Below are 14,992 nucleotides of genomic sequence, written 5' to 3' on the forward strand. Positions count from 1 at the left end.
GATAAAAAAATGATTCTGAGTAGCACTATACAAAGCCTGATTACCAATCTAGCAAGCTTCATGTATCTACATGAACATACCATAAAATTGATTGGTTTTTTTTTTCTGAGGAATAACCTATCATCTTACCTGACACTGGGTGAAAAAATAAGGGTACTTTTTCCCAGCAGTCTGTTCAGGGGTGAGGAACTGTGAAGCTGAGGCAGTCTCAGAGGTCTGGTAACTAATCTTGAGGTAGAGCTTGGAACCACTAGTAAAAATCAATAAAAACTTGAAAATTTTTGATGATTTATACCAAAGGTTTAAAAATAAATATGAAGTCAATAACAGTTATGGGAGACATATATGGTGGCCTGTTATGGTCAGATGTGCTTTGGACTCTGCGTGCGAGACCTGGCTCAGGGCTATCATATATATTTCTTGGACAAAATGCTTTACAATAAAAAACACTAATGTGGCCTTGAATTACTGTAAAATATTGTAGAAGTCCGAGCTTTCGCCACTCAACGGCATCATCAGGGACAGATAAGATAAAATATTCCGCGAGGGCTGAATAAAAGGGAGAAAAGTGTCACTATGCTAATGAGCTAGTGTCGCTGTATCACAGTGCCTCTCTCTACCCAGGGCCTGGTTGTTTGAAGCATAGATAACGCTGTCCACTGGACAAATCACTATATGGCGGATAGTGCAGTGCGTTTTGTTAACGCTTATCAGCCAGATACCAATTTATCACACGGATAGTGTTACTCGGCCTTTACACAACTGGACCCAGGATTAAATGGGTACTAGTAAAATTGTCAGGGAAGCCTCATGCAGGGGTTTCATTAATTTTTTTCAGCAGGAGGGCCACTGGTTTTCACAGACAGGCAAAACTTTTTTTAACTGAACTGGCTTTTATAAGGGACAGTAACCTAATTCCTCTAGATGATCAAACCAGGTGGGCAAAACTGTCCTCACACCCAAGCAATTTGCTGAGTGCCTGGCCCTTGACGAAACCTCTGCTCATTAAATACTGGAGGTAACCTTCTGATGGACTGGTATCCCATTCAGGGGAGGGGAGGGGAGGAAGTAGTAATACCCTTGAACATGCTAAAAAAAAAAAAAAAAAAAAAACAGGATAAGCTGACCAGCTGGGTGGGTCACTTTGCTTGAGTACAAACTAAATAGTTACACTCATTGTCTGAGAAATAAAATTATCACCTTTTTAAACCATCAGGAAGTTCAATGTTGAGGGGTGTTCCAAATGCTTTGTGCTTCTCACCATAGCTAAAACTCAGACTCTCTCCATTACCATCCATGACACTGTGAACTGTCAAGTCTCTGGTATCAAGGGCCTTAATAGAAGAATCTTATCATCTTTACGTTATCAACCAAGCAAGAGTTCAAGATGGCTAAATATTGGCTAAGTGCTTTTTTTTGTGGTTAAGTCTAGGTCCATAAAAAGGCAAAAAAAGAATGAAGCTAATATCCATCCATCCCTACTGAACAAGCTTGGTCAATAAAGCATTGCAAAAGATTGCCCTTTCAATCAAGAATGACATGGTTATTTTGAGAACTGGGAAAGAAAGCCACTTTTTTATAAGAATGTTCGTGCTGACATTAACCGCAATTTTAGGAAAATATGGAGATCATACCCTGACGGAGAGTTAGTTAAGAATGTCTTTTTTTGCTATTTTTTTTTTTTTTTGGTTAGAAGTATAAATAAAGGTAAAAGAAATGTAAAATTGTGATCTGACTGGACAATCAACTAAAATATTGAGGGACATTTTTATAAAGTTATTTCTTGAATTGCTATACCACACAACTTTAAGGACAAGTTAAGAAGGATTTGTGACTCAAATGGCACTAAAAAATAAGAATGTTCAGCCTCAACCCCAAAATTAGACATTCTTCCAAGACAAAAGAGTGTAGTGTGATTAAAATTGGAATTTGATATTCATGTGTACAGTTGACAAGGGTATAGTAGACTGAAAGGAGCAAGGAAAAGCGATTTTGATTTTTTTTAAGTCTTCGTTAATAACTAACCGCAGGCAATCTTTGAGTCACAGCTTCTCCTAATCAGTTTATCTCAGTCAGGCAGTGACATTTTTGCTTTAATTATTCGCATGCTCGTAAAGTTGCGAACTCTTGTCTGTAAGAGTGGTAAATCTAGAAGGTGCCAGTAGTTGCCAAGCTAAGATTAATTAATGCATCACAAAACTATAAACTATGAAAACTTTCAGTTTGTATGCTGACTTCTCCTGTAGCTATCAAATTTGAATCAGATTAGCTTGGTACTCAAGAGCTGAGTTTTAGAACCCAACACGCAGTTTATGACGATATGACTGCTTCCCCATGAAAAAGACCAGTACAGCTGGATATGCAAAGAAATGACTTAAATATCCGCAGGAAAAGAAATACTATTAACAATGTATCGACAAGATAACAAAGCAAACTGCATGAAGCTGGCTTTTAGGGAAACACCCCTCTGATCACAAACCAATGATGAATACATTTCCCGAGTGATTCTGAATTCAAGTGGTAAGAAACTGCAAACGCTTTACACTTTGAGGCAACACTCTTGCATTGCACGTGTAAATGTATTATCATGCAAGGAGAGTAAAAAAGGATGTGCGATTCAAACTGTTTCCTGTGCAAATGTAAAGGTGGAGAACCCAGACTCGAGCACGCAATTTTCGCTAAGAGCTTACCGTACTAGTTCAGCCCTTCTAAACTTACGTTTCAAATTTGTACCTTTTTCTGGTGCATGATTTAGTAGCCAAGTTATTGAGCTCTGGAGTTAATCAGCTAAGAGTTTATAGTTATCCAAGAATATTGTAAGGTTCTCGAGCTAAACTGTATTTAACTTAACCTCGTGCCTTCTTACCTTCACTCCATAATGCTCATGCAAATGAAATTCACATCGAACCTTACCATTTTTTTCACTCCGTCCTCTTTCACTTCGAACTCAAGCTGAACGCGGCAATCGAGGATCTTTTTATCCATTAGGACATCGACGAACCAGCTGATGTATGTGCAGAGACACTGGTTTGGTTTGGAAAACGAGCAAGGATCATGGCCAAGCATTTCTTTGGAGGGCTCCATGACTTCACCCTTGGTCAAACGTGGTGTTTAGCACGCAAAGCGACAGGCAACAAAGAGTAAATTCAAACCTAGTCTTCCTCAGTTAGTTTCCGCACGTGATTGGCGCGCGTGGCTACACATGCAGGCGTTTGATCGATCATTATTTATCGCCTGTGTGTGTGTGTGTGTGTGGGAGGGAGGGAGGGTAGAAGGACTTAATCATTATGATCCCCCCCTCATTGGTAGTCAATTTTGTAGTCGACGACTGATCCCCATGAAATCCATGTGACCCCCACCCAAAAAAAAAAGATTCCTCCACGCCATCACCGGACTTTAAAATACGATTTCCGATTATAGAGCGTGAATCACGTGTCATGCTTCTAAACTCACAAAAACTCCCTCTCCGCAGTAAACAACAACTTGAACTTTCGACTCGCACATGATCAGATCGTGCACCTAAAACCGGGGAAAATTTGTCTGTAGCCACGGATTTTTTTCCACTGCACTATTTTTGAATTGGGAGTATAACAGAACACTCAGTGCGTGGTCATCAAGGAAATAATTAGTTTTGGTTCCTCACCATCTTCTATGTTCCTCTCAGTTTCAGCCCGGCTAAAGTTACAATAAAATGTATGCCACAACGAACCAATTTCCCCAGTCCCTTGGCACTTCGTTAAATCGAGGTTCCTCTGTAGTTTGGAGAATTTATTATTGGATCAACTAATAATCCGCTAATTGATATTATTCTTTATCCTCATCATTTGTCTGCTTGATATTGTAACGATAATGTAACGGAAAATTCAGTATTGGTCACTCATGGGAATTGAAGGGTCGGAACAAAAAAAAAATGGAAATTTTATTCAATTCATCATTTTTAATTGCTATTTGTTGCACAATAAAATACATATTTTTAAAAATTGACTGTCTAATTGCTTTCTTGATTCTTTTAATGCCTTTACATAATTTTATACAGTTCCCCGAAGAGAACCGTATGATAATTGAAACTGCAATTAATTGTTAAATTTGTATTCCATCCGTCGCATGAAAACCGCCTCCCGACCGTGTTGCGAAGACGGGACAGACAGTTACTCTAAGTGCCTTCAAGCGAGACACTAAATCATAACATTTCAGTTAAAAACTGATTAATCAACGTTATGGCAAAACGTAAACTAAAGAGGCAGTAATCATCACTCTAGAAAAACAAAACAATGTCTCATTTCGATTTGAAAGAAAAATCTCTTAGAACTGAGCTTTGTAATTCTTATGTGGACTGGACGTTGAGAAGCTGGACCTTCGGATTACTCCAGCGATTCTTCGTGGAAGTAATATTAAACTAAAAATGATTAATTAGCAAAAGGTGATTATTGTAAACCTAGATAACGACGTCTTATTTCTATCTAAAAAAAAAAAGAAAATTTTTTAAACAATGTCATAATTCTTAAGTGGACTGGACTTTAACAAGCTGGACACTCGGATTACTCCAGCGATTCCTCGTGTACGTACTCCTGTTTCATGTTGAGTCGGTCACATGGTTTGAAGCCCAAGAGACCCTCTAACAGTTTCCTTCCGTAAGAAACCAGTCGGCTATCGGAGAGGAAATGAATCACAATCACGGTGTTCTTGTTGTTGGCCAGAACTTCGCTTGCGCATCTGACCTGCCCCAATAGATGCACTTGAAACAGGAAGTGACTTTTGGTATAGATACAGCATTCCCAGTGAAGCGAATTATTTCTTGGTGAAATTCTCCCGTGACTGTACGACTTAAACGGCTCCGAATCATCTTCATTGTAATCGACTAAAAATCTATCTCCGTCTCGGACCATTGCGCTCGTATTGGCTCGCGTAGCTTCTAATGCCAACCCATCGATAGTGAAGACCTCGCTCGGAAAGAGCTTAAAGGCAATCGATAAGATCTCTTCCAGAAATTCTTCCCTGGTACAAGGCCTAACCTCTAGTGCAAGACGGGTAGCGACTTCGTTGAGTCTCTCTACATCGAGATTTTCCAGATCGATATGATAGGCAATTATGTCTTGTTTGAAAAGAACTTGATCAGCAAACAGCTCTTGTCGCTGTGTGTAGAACTTCTTCGGAGCGTAGAAGAGTTCTCTGGCCACATTCGGGTATTTTTTACGGATAAACTCTCGGTTCGCCTCGATCATTTTGATTTGAAGCCCTCGACTTCGGAATTTAGGATGGATTTTTTCCACGTCGCAGGTAGAGCTTTGGTCATCATTGACAACCACAAAACTCCGCAATCCAACGATTTGTTCTTCCATTTCTGCGACGAAGACAGCTCGTTTGGGTTCCGAAAGCCAACCTTGAAATCTGTTGGGGATATAGTCGTGATCTTCGTCCGCTTTGTCTTCGTAAGTTGCGTGGGAGAGTTCTACTACGGCATCGTAGTCAGCTACAGAGGCAAGGCGGATTTCCAAGTTCTCCATAGCAAACTAGATTTAAAATCACTTGCAGCACAAACACAAGTCGATCAAATGCAAAAACTTCGATGTCACGTAATGTTTATTAACAGTTTGATCTCTCAATGATTTTGTCAGAAATTCGAGATAATGGCTGACTGTTATGCACAATAGCCGATCTTCCAATTGGTTGTTTATCACTTAAAGGTAATTAGTTGTTCCACACAAACAACGTAAACAAAATAAAACTTGCAACAATTGTCTGTTTACAAATTCACAAACCCATTGTAAAGAAAAGCCATTTAAATGGTCTGAAGTGCTCTGTGCGGAAATCACGTAAGATTTCACGTAAATATTACTTTCAAACAACTTCTATAAACTCGCGTTTTAAGCTCCATTTTTTTTTAAGTCTCTCTGTGTTATGCTAATACGTCTTGTCGAGCAATCAAACTGAGAAGCTTTATTGTTTGAACGTCATTGTTTCTAAAAACCCCGCTTGGATTGCTGTTCAGAAAGGGAACATTTAAAAAGAAATTAAAATCCACAGGTTTATTTGAAACCTCATTCATATTACATTGTAAAAAACGTTTTTTTGTCTTTCATTTAAAAAAAACGCGTTCGCATGTTTCACAGGAAAAGGTAAGTGGTACTAATTTCCGCCTGCTTCGACTTACGTCTGCATGTGTTTACAGCAAATTCCCAAATCGCCATTGAATAAACATTGCTGTTTATTTTCTAGCGCTGTAAAAACAGATATCCATCTTTCGATGACCGGCTGTCTAACAGATACGCTAAAATAAAAATATATTCGAACTGAAAAACAAGGCTGCGACCATTATCCTATGGAATGACTCTCTTCAGAGATTGTCACGCAAGGGCGTGGCGGAAGTATGACACCCATTCTTCACTGAGATGTATTATTACCTACGCTCATAAGTCACGCAATGTTGTGATTGTGTCATAATCGAAACCATAGCTGCATTTAAAGATGAAGACTAAGACATCAGTGATGATTAAAGATGGATGGGAGATTGACCCGTTGACATTTCTGATTTCTTGCCAAAAAATTGACAGCTGCAGTCATTTCGTGTACTGAGTTGAGTCTGGAGATGGGGAAATGGATCACGCCAATTTTTCGTTTGTAACTTTACTCTCTAAATTTGAAAATAGAGAAGAAATTGATTGGATGCTGATAAAAAGGTTTAGCTTGCTGCAAAATTCCCAGAACTTAAAGATGAGATTCAGAGCCACCTAAAAAACTGATCAAATTCGGGCTGAAGTCTAGTTTGACAAGTTTTATTCAACACAGTACGTCTTGTATATATGTCTTTTCATTATCAAATGGAGCAATCATACAACGCACTGAAGCAAACCTTAGGGGTGTCCCAGTGAAATTTACCATTACTATGGTAACATGTTACAACAATCGATGGCCGCGCTCAGTCCTGGGGACTGGAAGAGGCGGGGACAGGGGCGGGTACCAGATGACAATTACATGACGAGTATCTCTAGAGGACCAAAATGGCGGCGATCTTGAAAAGATTTCCAAGAAGTAACAATGCTGGCATTTTTTCTGTAATCCATCATTGGAGAAAGATCTCTGCTTGTAGAAGTTTATGCTTTCCAAACAATTCCAATTACAGCACAGAAAGCGCGACATCAGCGGCAGAAGAATTCAGTCTTCGGTATTTGGACGGTAAACACGAAGGTAAATTAGATGTGGAAAGATTTTTCGTTAGTAAAGCAACTGATATTACGAGCGACCCGATTGTTCAAGAACCTATTTTTTATTTTGCACCGGAAAATCCTTGGAAAATTCAAGTTTAATTTATAAAAGCAATAGATCGCAATAGATACACGTACATAATTTTTTGCATACACGTACATTTTTGTAACGAGTCTTTTTCTTAGACTTATCGATGTCACGTGTCTAAATAAGTTATTTATTCATTCATTCATCGCACTTTTGTATCGGTTCACCGGCATGATTTTCCAAAGTATGGGATGATCTATCTTATTGAGTGTAGAACTCACACTCGTAATTTAACTTCCCCTCTAAGTTGAGATTTTCCAAATTTCCCATCATCCTGCATGGATTATTTTGCCGGTAAACCAACATGAAGTGCAGTCTTTGCCTTAAATAACCCCATATTAATAAATACCACACAAGGTGAATATTGTTTTTCACGCGTGCTAATTGGCTGGTTCCATAAGTAATCGATAAGCACGATTCACCTCTGGCAATCAAAGAGACAAAATTGCATGTCAATAGTTTACTTTCCCACCATGTTTTGATATATTAACGGAAACAAACTATTTTATTTAGTTTCTGAATGGGATATACTAAAAAAAAAAATTATTCACCTAAATGCAATCTATTATTTTTTTTATCTAAGAACTGTATGCATGGGTTTGCGCAGAAATCTTGCCTGGTTCTATGATCAGTTGAACTGAAATATTTCCAGAATGATGATAAATTGTATTCCCTCACAGGGATTGCCTTGTTTGTGATGAGCAGACCAGAGGCAAAAAATGCCATGAGCAAGAATTTCTTAAGACTGGTGAGACCCCTTTCATTTTGTTGTGCATATCAGTAAGGGGGTCAATTTCCACCCTACTTTTTGCCAATTTCCAGGGGTCATCGACTTTTGCAGCTTTATACTTCTTGCCTGCCCCAGTCCTAATGGGTGCTCTAGGATCACCCCTTGTGAATCCCTCTGTTACACTTATCACCTCCAGCTATTTCTTTCTTTTAGAATAATTTAAAGTGGCAATAACACACCCTTCCCTTACTTTAAGATAGCTTCATCTGAACAGCAGCAAAGGGGGTACAGGTGAATTGGAGACATTTATATGCCAGCCCTTTACAGAATCTTGGGTTTATGCAACTTTAGCAAATTCTCCATGAAACACAAGAAAATCCCTTATTGCTTTAATCATGTTTTTATGTGTTACAACTTTCTCAAAAATATGCACAAATCTGAGTGGAGTCAGACATGATTGAGTGAAAATAATTTTGTCAAAGATTAGCTCTTCACCAGAGGGGTACACTAAGTACCTTAGTTATAGCTGTTAACTTGATTTTGACAATAAGATCCTTGCAGAGAAGCATTCAAGAAGTTAGCTTCTTGTTATTTAGTTTACAGATGCCCTTGCCTGTGTGAAGTTTGACAGGAATGTAAGAACTGTTATCATCAAAAGTGATGCACAAGGTAAAAATTTCAAAAGTGATACCTCAGGCCAAGTATGAGTAGTAGAAGTGGAACATCAATAAAATAGTCTTGGGAACCCAGGTGGTTCTCTGAGTTGAGTAAAAGTAGCTTAGCTGTAAACAGTAGCCTCTTCCCCTCCAAACAAATTGGAAAGGAGTTCGTGGTGATTGTTGCATACTTAGATAGAAGGCAGCTGCAGGTAGGCTATCATGGTATCTTCCAAAAGAGATACCAGGTCATCCCTGGCAACTCCAACAGTTTGTCAAGTTTTCCTTGCAATTAATTTGTGAGCACTGTTCATCCCCGTGATTGGAGAAAGACAGTGTTGGATAAGAACGCAGGTAGACTATTGCTTTGTCAACCAGTAGAATTCTAGAACTAAAATAATTTCATGCTTGTTTTTGTTTTCTAGTAGAACTCTTATTACAGTTGGTATTACTCAAGTTTTTCTATCTTTTGTCACTCCCAGGTATTTTTTGTGCAGGAGCTGATCTCAAAGAGAGAGCCAAAATGGCAGCATATGAGGTTGGACCCTTTGTATCCATGGCTCGGGCAGCAATAATGGAACTACACAACCTGCCAATGCCTACAATTGCCGCTTTAGATGGCCACGCCCTCGGTGGTGGCCTTGAAATGGCCCTGTCATGTGACTTTAGGATTGCTGCAAGTAATGCTAAAGTAGGGCTGACAGAAACTCGTTTGGCTATTATTCCTGGGGCAGGTAGAGTTTTCATAAGATTCTGCTACTTATCCATGGCAGCTAGGAATTTCATTGTCTCTGGATGGAATGGAAGGCCATCACAAATGACCTAACTCCTCTTCCCTTAGGCTATCACAAGCTGCCTCACCCATCCCCCCTCCTTAGCATTTAGTAGGCTACTCTTCACAACAATAGGCAATGACAATTCAGAAGAGGTCCTGTCCTACAATTCAATCGATGTTATAGTTCTGAGAATTTGGTGTTGCATCAACTTACTGGTAATTAATCCACCAATGAATAATTTTATTTATTCTCATTACTTTTCTGTTTGATTTTTTATTGATGGAGAAATGAGGAGAAATTCTTTCTTGGTCACTCGTGGGAGTTAAAGGTTGACACTTTGACTCCCAAGATCGAATTAGCAATTCTCTCCTCTAATCACTCTACATTTCCTTGGAAATCAGAGGGGAGAGTTTGATGTTAGATCGTGATCGCACCCTCTGGCTGATAAGCCTATCTTTTCTCATAACCCAGTGCAAGATGATAGCATATTGAACTCATGGGAAGAAGTTACATGATGATCACATCTGGGAGTTAGAGGGTTTAAATCCCTTTTTTCCAATTCATAAAGAGTGCATCATTCATTAAGTCTTGTGTGCAAGTCAGCTAATGGTATTTCAGCCTTGACATCTGAAATGAATGATATCACAGAGCTTTTACAGGGTTGTCATTAGAAGGTGTAATAAATGTATGATATGAACTGAGTAGGCAGCCGGTATGATTGTGTTGCAAGTGTGATGGTTGCAAAGCAACAGGTCCCTCAAGGAGAGGGTTTCTGTGGGCGTGCTTCCCCTGAAAAATTTGAAATTTGAAACTCTCTAAGACAAGATTTTCAGCATTCTGGAACGTAATGAGTAACTGTGTTTTTAACGTCAGACATTAATTGATGTTAGAATTAGTCCAAAACACTTATTATCATCTTTGATCACACTTCACAAAGTTGGTGCAAAATGGTCTGACAGCCTGTCGGTTTCTGTTTTTTTTAGGAGGTACTCAATGTCTACCAAGGCTAGTAGGTATCTCAAAAGCCAAGGAAATGATTTTTACAGGCAAAATGATCAATGGTACAGAAGCCGAAGAAATAGGTTTGGCTGATTATGTTGCTGAACAAACTGAAACTGGTGATGCAGCATATCAAAGAGCACTTGTTTTAGCTGAAGAAATTCTTCCCCGAGGACCTGTTGCTGTGAGGATGGCCAAACTAGCAATTAACAAGGGAATCCAGGTAAGTCCTTTCTTTTTTAACCTTTTGATCTGCAAGAGTGACTAGTGACTAATTTTTCCTTTAAATATCACCACTGAATCCCACATTAACCTCTTCACTGCTTGCTGAACCTACTCAATGACATTCTCAACATGTCAAAAGTTAGAGAGTAATCATCAAATCTTTGGCACTGGAGAGGTAGATTGAACTGGCCTCTGAAACTGGAAACAAGCTAGAATTCTGGAAAAATGTTATATCAGTTTGTGTTGGCACAGAATTTCTCATTGAGTGGTAGTTAACATTAACGACGGGTTAAGGTCCTGGTCGTGAGAATGAAGGAAATGATCACGAACAAAATAAGTTCTTGATTGTTTACCAAATTTTCCTTGTCAACACCTTAGGCAATATATAGCGGACAGTATGGAGAATATGTGGACTGATCATGTTAGGGTTAAAAGGGTCAACTGATGATTGACGAGTAGTTGTATGGTTTCCCTTATTTGATTCTCTTTTTTCATTTTTTTTAATTCTCAAATCTCATGATCACATCTGAGGTTTCTAAATAAATACTAGACAAGTCTGACAAGTAAAAAAAAAAAAAGGGAAAAATAAAATTTTTTCAAAGTAACCCGCATTTTTTGTATCATCGTGACACCCTTTGCAAGGTAATTAAGTTGAACCCCTTAATCATTCAGTTAACAGTGACTAGAGGCTATTTTCTCATTACAATATTAGTGCTGAATCAAATACCAAGGTCACGAGAATAAAAGAATTGATCACAAACTAGAGGAGCTCTTGACTGTTAAGCAAATCCTCCTTGATGGTAGTATAAGAAATGTGTAGGGAACAGTATGGAAAATATGCATGCTAATGTTAAACCATGGAATGCATTCAATACAGCAAGGTTTTGTTATAATGAAATGGTTTTACTCCCAGAATATGTGATTTGTGTCTTCTTTCTTTCTGCAGGTTGACCTCATGTCAGCCATGTCATTTGAAGAAGGTTGTTATGCTCAGGTATGGGTGCAAATATTATTTTACTGCAGTAATGTTGCAATCTAATTGGCTAATTTTCCATTGTTGATAAGAGAGTACACACAATGCTACTCATGTCAATGTGTCATATTCCAACATGCCATGCACTGAAAGACTCGTTTTATTTGACATTGATATTGTGGTGAAAAACACAGTGGTTTGGGTGGTCTGTACTGTTATTGTCAAACAAAACAATGTTTTGGTATTTAAATTGAAATTATGTAAAACAATGTTTACATGAGTCAAAAGTTGTGAATTTTCTTCCATCAGGTTATACCCACCAAAGACAGACTAGAGGGTCTTAAAGCATTCAAAGAGAAAAGAACACCACAATACACAGGGGAGTGAAGAGAATAACATGACAGAAAAGCATGGACACGATGAAGTAAAGGTGCAACTGGAAAATAGAACAAAGACTCTGGTGAACTGTTTGACTCCCTAAGAGTGACCGGCATCTAATTTCTCCTTACAATATCACCCCTGAATCAAACATTAAGGTTAGGAGAATAAAGGAAATGATCACCAACTAAACAAGCTCTTGATTGTTAAACAAATTCTCCTTGTCAGCACCTTAAGAAATACATAGAAAACTGTATGGAGAATATGTATCGAATATATACATCGATGCAGAGGGAGAATCTGAAGTGAATGAAGGAGCCTCTGAAAGGGGAGCAAAATGGAAGCTCACCAAACTTGATCTGAGAGGAAATCAAATCACCGATGCCGGTGTTGTCAGTCTTGGCCAAGCATTACAGGCACCAACATGTAAACTCACCAGACTTTATCTGAATGGGAATCATATCACCGATGCCGGTGTTGTCAGTCTATGTCAAGCATTACAGACACCAACATGTAAACTCACCACACTTGATCTTACTGTAAATCAGATCACCGATGCCGTTGTTTTCAGTCTAGGTCAAGCATTACAGACACCAACATGTAAACTCACCACACTTGATCTGGGTTCTAATCAGATCACCGATGCCGGTGTTGTCAGTCTATGTCAAGCATTACAGACACCAACATGTAAACTCACCACAGTTGAACTGGGTGGCAATCAGATCACCGATGCCGGTGTTGTCAGTCTATGCCAAGCATTACAGATACCAACATGTAAACTCACCACACTTGATCTGGGTTCTAATCAGATCACCGATGCCGGTGTTGTCAGTCTATGTCAAGTATTACAGACACCAACATGTAAACTCACCAACACTTGATCTGAGTGGAAGTCAGATCACCGATGCCAGTAAACAGCATCTGATAAAATTTTGGGAAGGAATACCGCTTGTTGAGGTTTATTTTTGAAATGATTTAGGACTCGGCATTTTAAGAGTAGTAAGGGCTTTTGGACAAACTACGCGAAAGTTTAAAGATAATGGGAAAACGTAGACAATACAAAGGGTAGTTTTAAAACACCGCTTTACTTTTTTTTCGTTCTTCGAATGAATTCCATTCATCACCAAATCTTTTTTTCAGTTACTAAATCCTTAGCATAAGATATTTTTATGAAAAAGCCGTTTTGGATACTATTGAAAAGGGGTTTCATATTTTTTCCTGCTATATGATGATGTTGGAATGAATTCAACTATTTGACTTGTTATTCCTTGTTGAATCAGTAAATCCCTGTCTTCGGGGTACATTGATATCAAATTTTAAGCGTGGTAAAATATTTCCCCATATTGGCAGCAGATAATAATGATGTTCGGACCTGGCTAGGCAGGACTTGTCAAAGATTGACGTTTTCCTATCTAACGGCCTCGTGTTTAGCCCTATTTTACTATTAAAAAAAGGATTGTGATTTAGTTGTTTTAGATGTTATTTCATATTGAGTATTCGTTATCTTTGAGTGTTTGCATGTTTGTTGCAATTTTAATTCCTGTAGTGCGCATGTCTCAGTCATTAAACCGCGAATAAGCGTTAGATGAGGATGCCAAAAAGTTTACCCGCTCGATTTCTCAAAAAACGCGCGCATCTCTTTAATCAACGGAGTAAATACAGTCATTCGTATCAATTAACCATGATAGCGCCATCACTTTTATTTCTTTTCTTTGTTTGTTCTCGCCTCCCAAATGACTACAGCTTTATCTTCACATCCGTACCCTTCTCCATTGTCATCGTCTTTCTTTTCGTCATCGCTACCGTTAAAGCCATCGTAATCAGTATCATTATTATTAAACTTACCATAAACACGCAGTGTTGCAGAGGAACTAGTAGTATTTGCTTTGTTTTTCGCTTCGCACCTGTAGGTGCCTTTCATCTTTTTTGTGACACTTGGCAACTCTAGCAACGATTCTCCATAGTGATCGGTTCGATTGATGTCAGATGGGAGGTCACTATTATTAAAAACCCAGACTATGTTTGGTTTTGGCACACCTGAGGCTCAGCAACTGAGGTTGACTGGATACCCTTTGGTTACAGACTGGGTTATCGGAGACTTAGTGATCTGGGGAGAAACTTGAAGTAAACAGACCAACGGATTCAAGAAAGGTTCACATTGACCATTTCAACCCTTTCGGCTTAACCCTAAATAAAATTGCAAAAACAAACAAACAAACCACGCAATAAGTAAGCCTATCTTTTTTCAAGTTTTACTTCCCGTAACATGAGTACACGCACCAAAATGCTGAAAGGGACCTCATGAAGCATTTGTCTTAATGTAATAGTGGGTTTTTTATTTTTTAGATTTATTTGTAGCTTTAGTCGTAGTTTAGCTTCCGAGAGTACTAGCGGGGTATCTGTAGGTCAGAATTAACTGTATATGATCAGGAACCCTTCAACAGAGAAACGAACTAATGCTGGCAAAATGAAACTTAGTAAACATGGGAGTTCTTTTCAAATCTTAGTCTAACTTCGGTCACGTGACCCTCCCAGGCACGCCGGATTGACGTATTTCAAGGGAAAGCTCTTCATCAAAAAAGGGAAACATCACACACTTCTATTTCTGTAATCGCTTAGATCATCAATTGTTTGAGTTGGAAAAAGTTTTGAAATAAATCAAAACATGGCCGTTTGTCGCTTATTCCCGCTATTTTTGGAGTATTCTCTGTTATTTCGCAAAATGGTGAAAATTGCTAAGCTTGATATCGATAGCTCACAAATATAAAAACAGGACAATCATACATTTTTTTTATGTTCACACATAAAGATTTAGGTTTCTAATATTAACTATAGCGAAACATTTTTGTTGGCTTGAGATTTTGGATACTGATACCCACATCATGAATTCACTGCATTTTTGCACAGATTTTTGTGCATTTTTTACCAAAAACTTAAACTTGTTCAGCTGTTTTGAAAATTAGTA

The 14,992-nt window shown here is 38.5% G+C and overlaps 3 protein-coding genes across 4 annotated transcripts in view; 1 reads left to right on the top strand and 2 right to left on the bottom strand.

Moving 5' to 3' along the window:
- The window catches only part of LOC148731207 (leukotriene A-4 hydrolase-like), a 29,286-nt gene extending 26,158 nt beyond the window's left edge, over positions 1–3,128 (bottom strand). Inside the window, exons 1-3 of the mRNA XM_088760172.1 lie at positions 2,914–3,128; positions 1,201–1,334; positions 130–250 (exon numbers count right to left, since the gene is read on the bottom strand). Coding sequence (XP_088616298.1) covers positions 130–250; positions 1,201–1,334; positions 2,914–3,084 — 426 coding nt within the window. The 5' untranslated portion in view covers positions 3,085–3,128. The remainder of the gene's footprint in view (positions 1–129; positions 251–1,200; positions 1,335–2,913) is intronic.
- Positions 3,129–3,900: 772 nt separating this feature from the next.
- On the bottom strand, positions 3,901–5,611 carry LOC148731208 (histidine N-acetyltransferase-like). Its single transcript, XM_088762099.1, has one exon. The coding sequence runs from the start codon at positions 5,502–5,504 to the stop codon at positions 4,539–4,541; it is 966 nt and encodes a 321-aa protein (XP_088618225.1). The 5' UTR covers positions 5,505–5,611; the 3' UTR covers positions 3,901–4,538.
- A 1,344-nt stretch (positions 5,612–6,955) lies between these two features.
- Positions 6,956–13,493, top strand: LOC148731209 (methylglutaconyl-CoA hydratase, mitochondrial-like). Of its 2 annotated transcripts, none has more exons than XM_088761514.1 (7): positions 6,956–7,185; positions 7,971–8,038; positions 8,617–8,689; positions 9,174–9,410; positions 10,436–10,674; positions 11,623–11,670; positions 11,959–13,493. In XM_088761514.1, the coding sequence occupies exons 1-7, from the start codon at positions 6,999–7,001 to the stop codon at positions 12,034–12,036; spliced, it is 930 nt and encodes a 309-aa protein (XP_088617640.1). In that variant the 5' UTR covers positions 6,956–6,998; the 3' UTR covers positions 12,037–13,493. The 2 variants fall into 2 exon arrangements, with proteins under 2 accessions (XP_088617640.1, XP_088617639.1); XM_088761513.1 differs by having other exon boundaries at positions 6,957–7,185; positions 9,159–9,410.
- Positions 13,494–14,992: the final 1,499 nt, after the last annotated feature.

This window comes from Stylophora pistillata, chromosome 5 (assembly GCF_964205215.1).
Source record: "Stylophora pistillata chromosome 5, jaStyPist1.2, whole genome shotgun sequence".
Lineage (NCBI taxonomy): Eukaryota > Metazoa > Cnidaria > Anthozoa > Scleractinia > Pocilloporidae > Stylophora > Stylophora pistillata.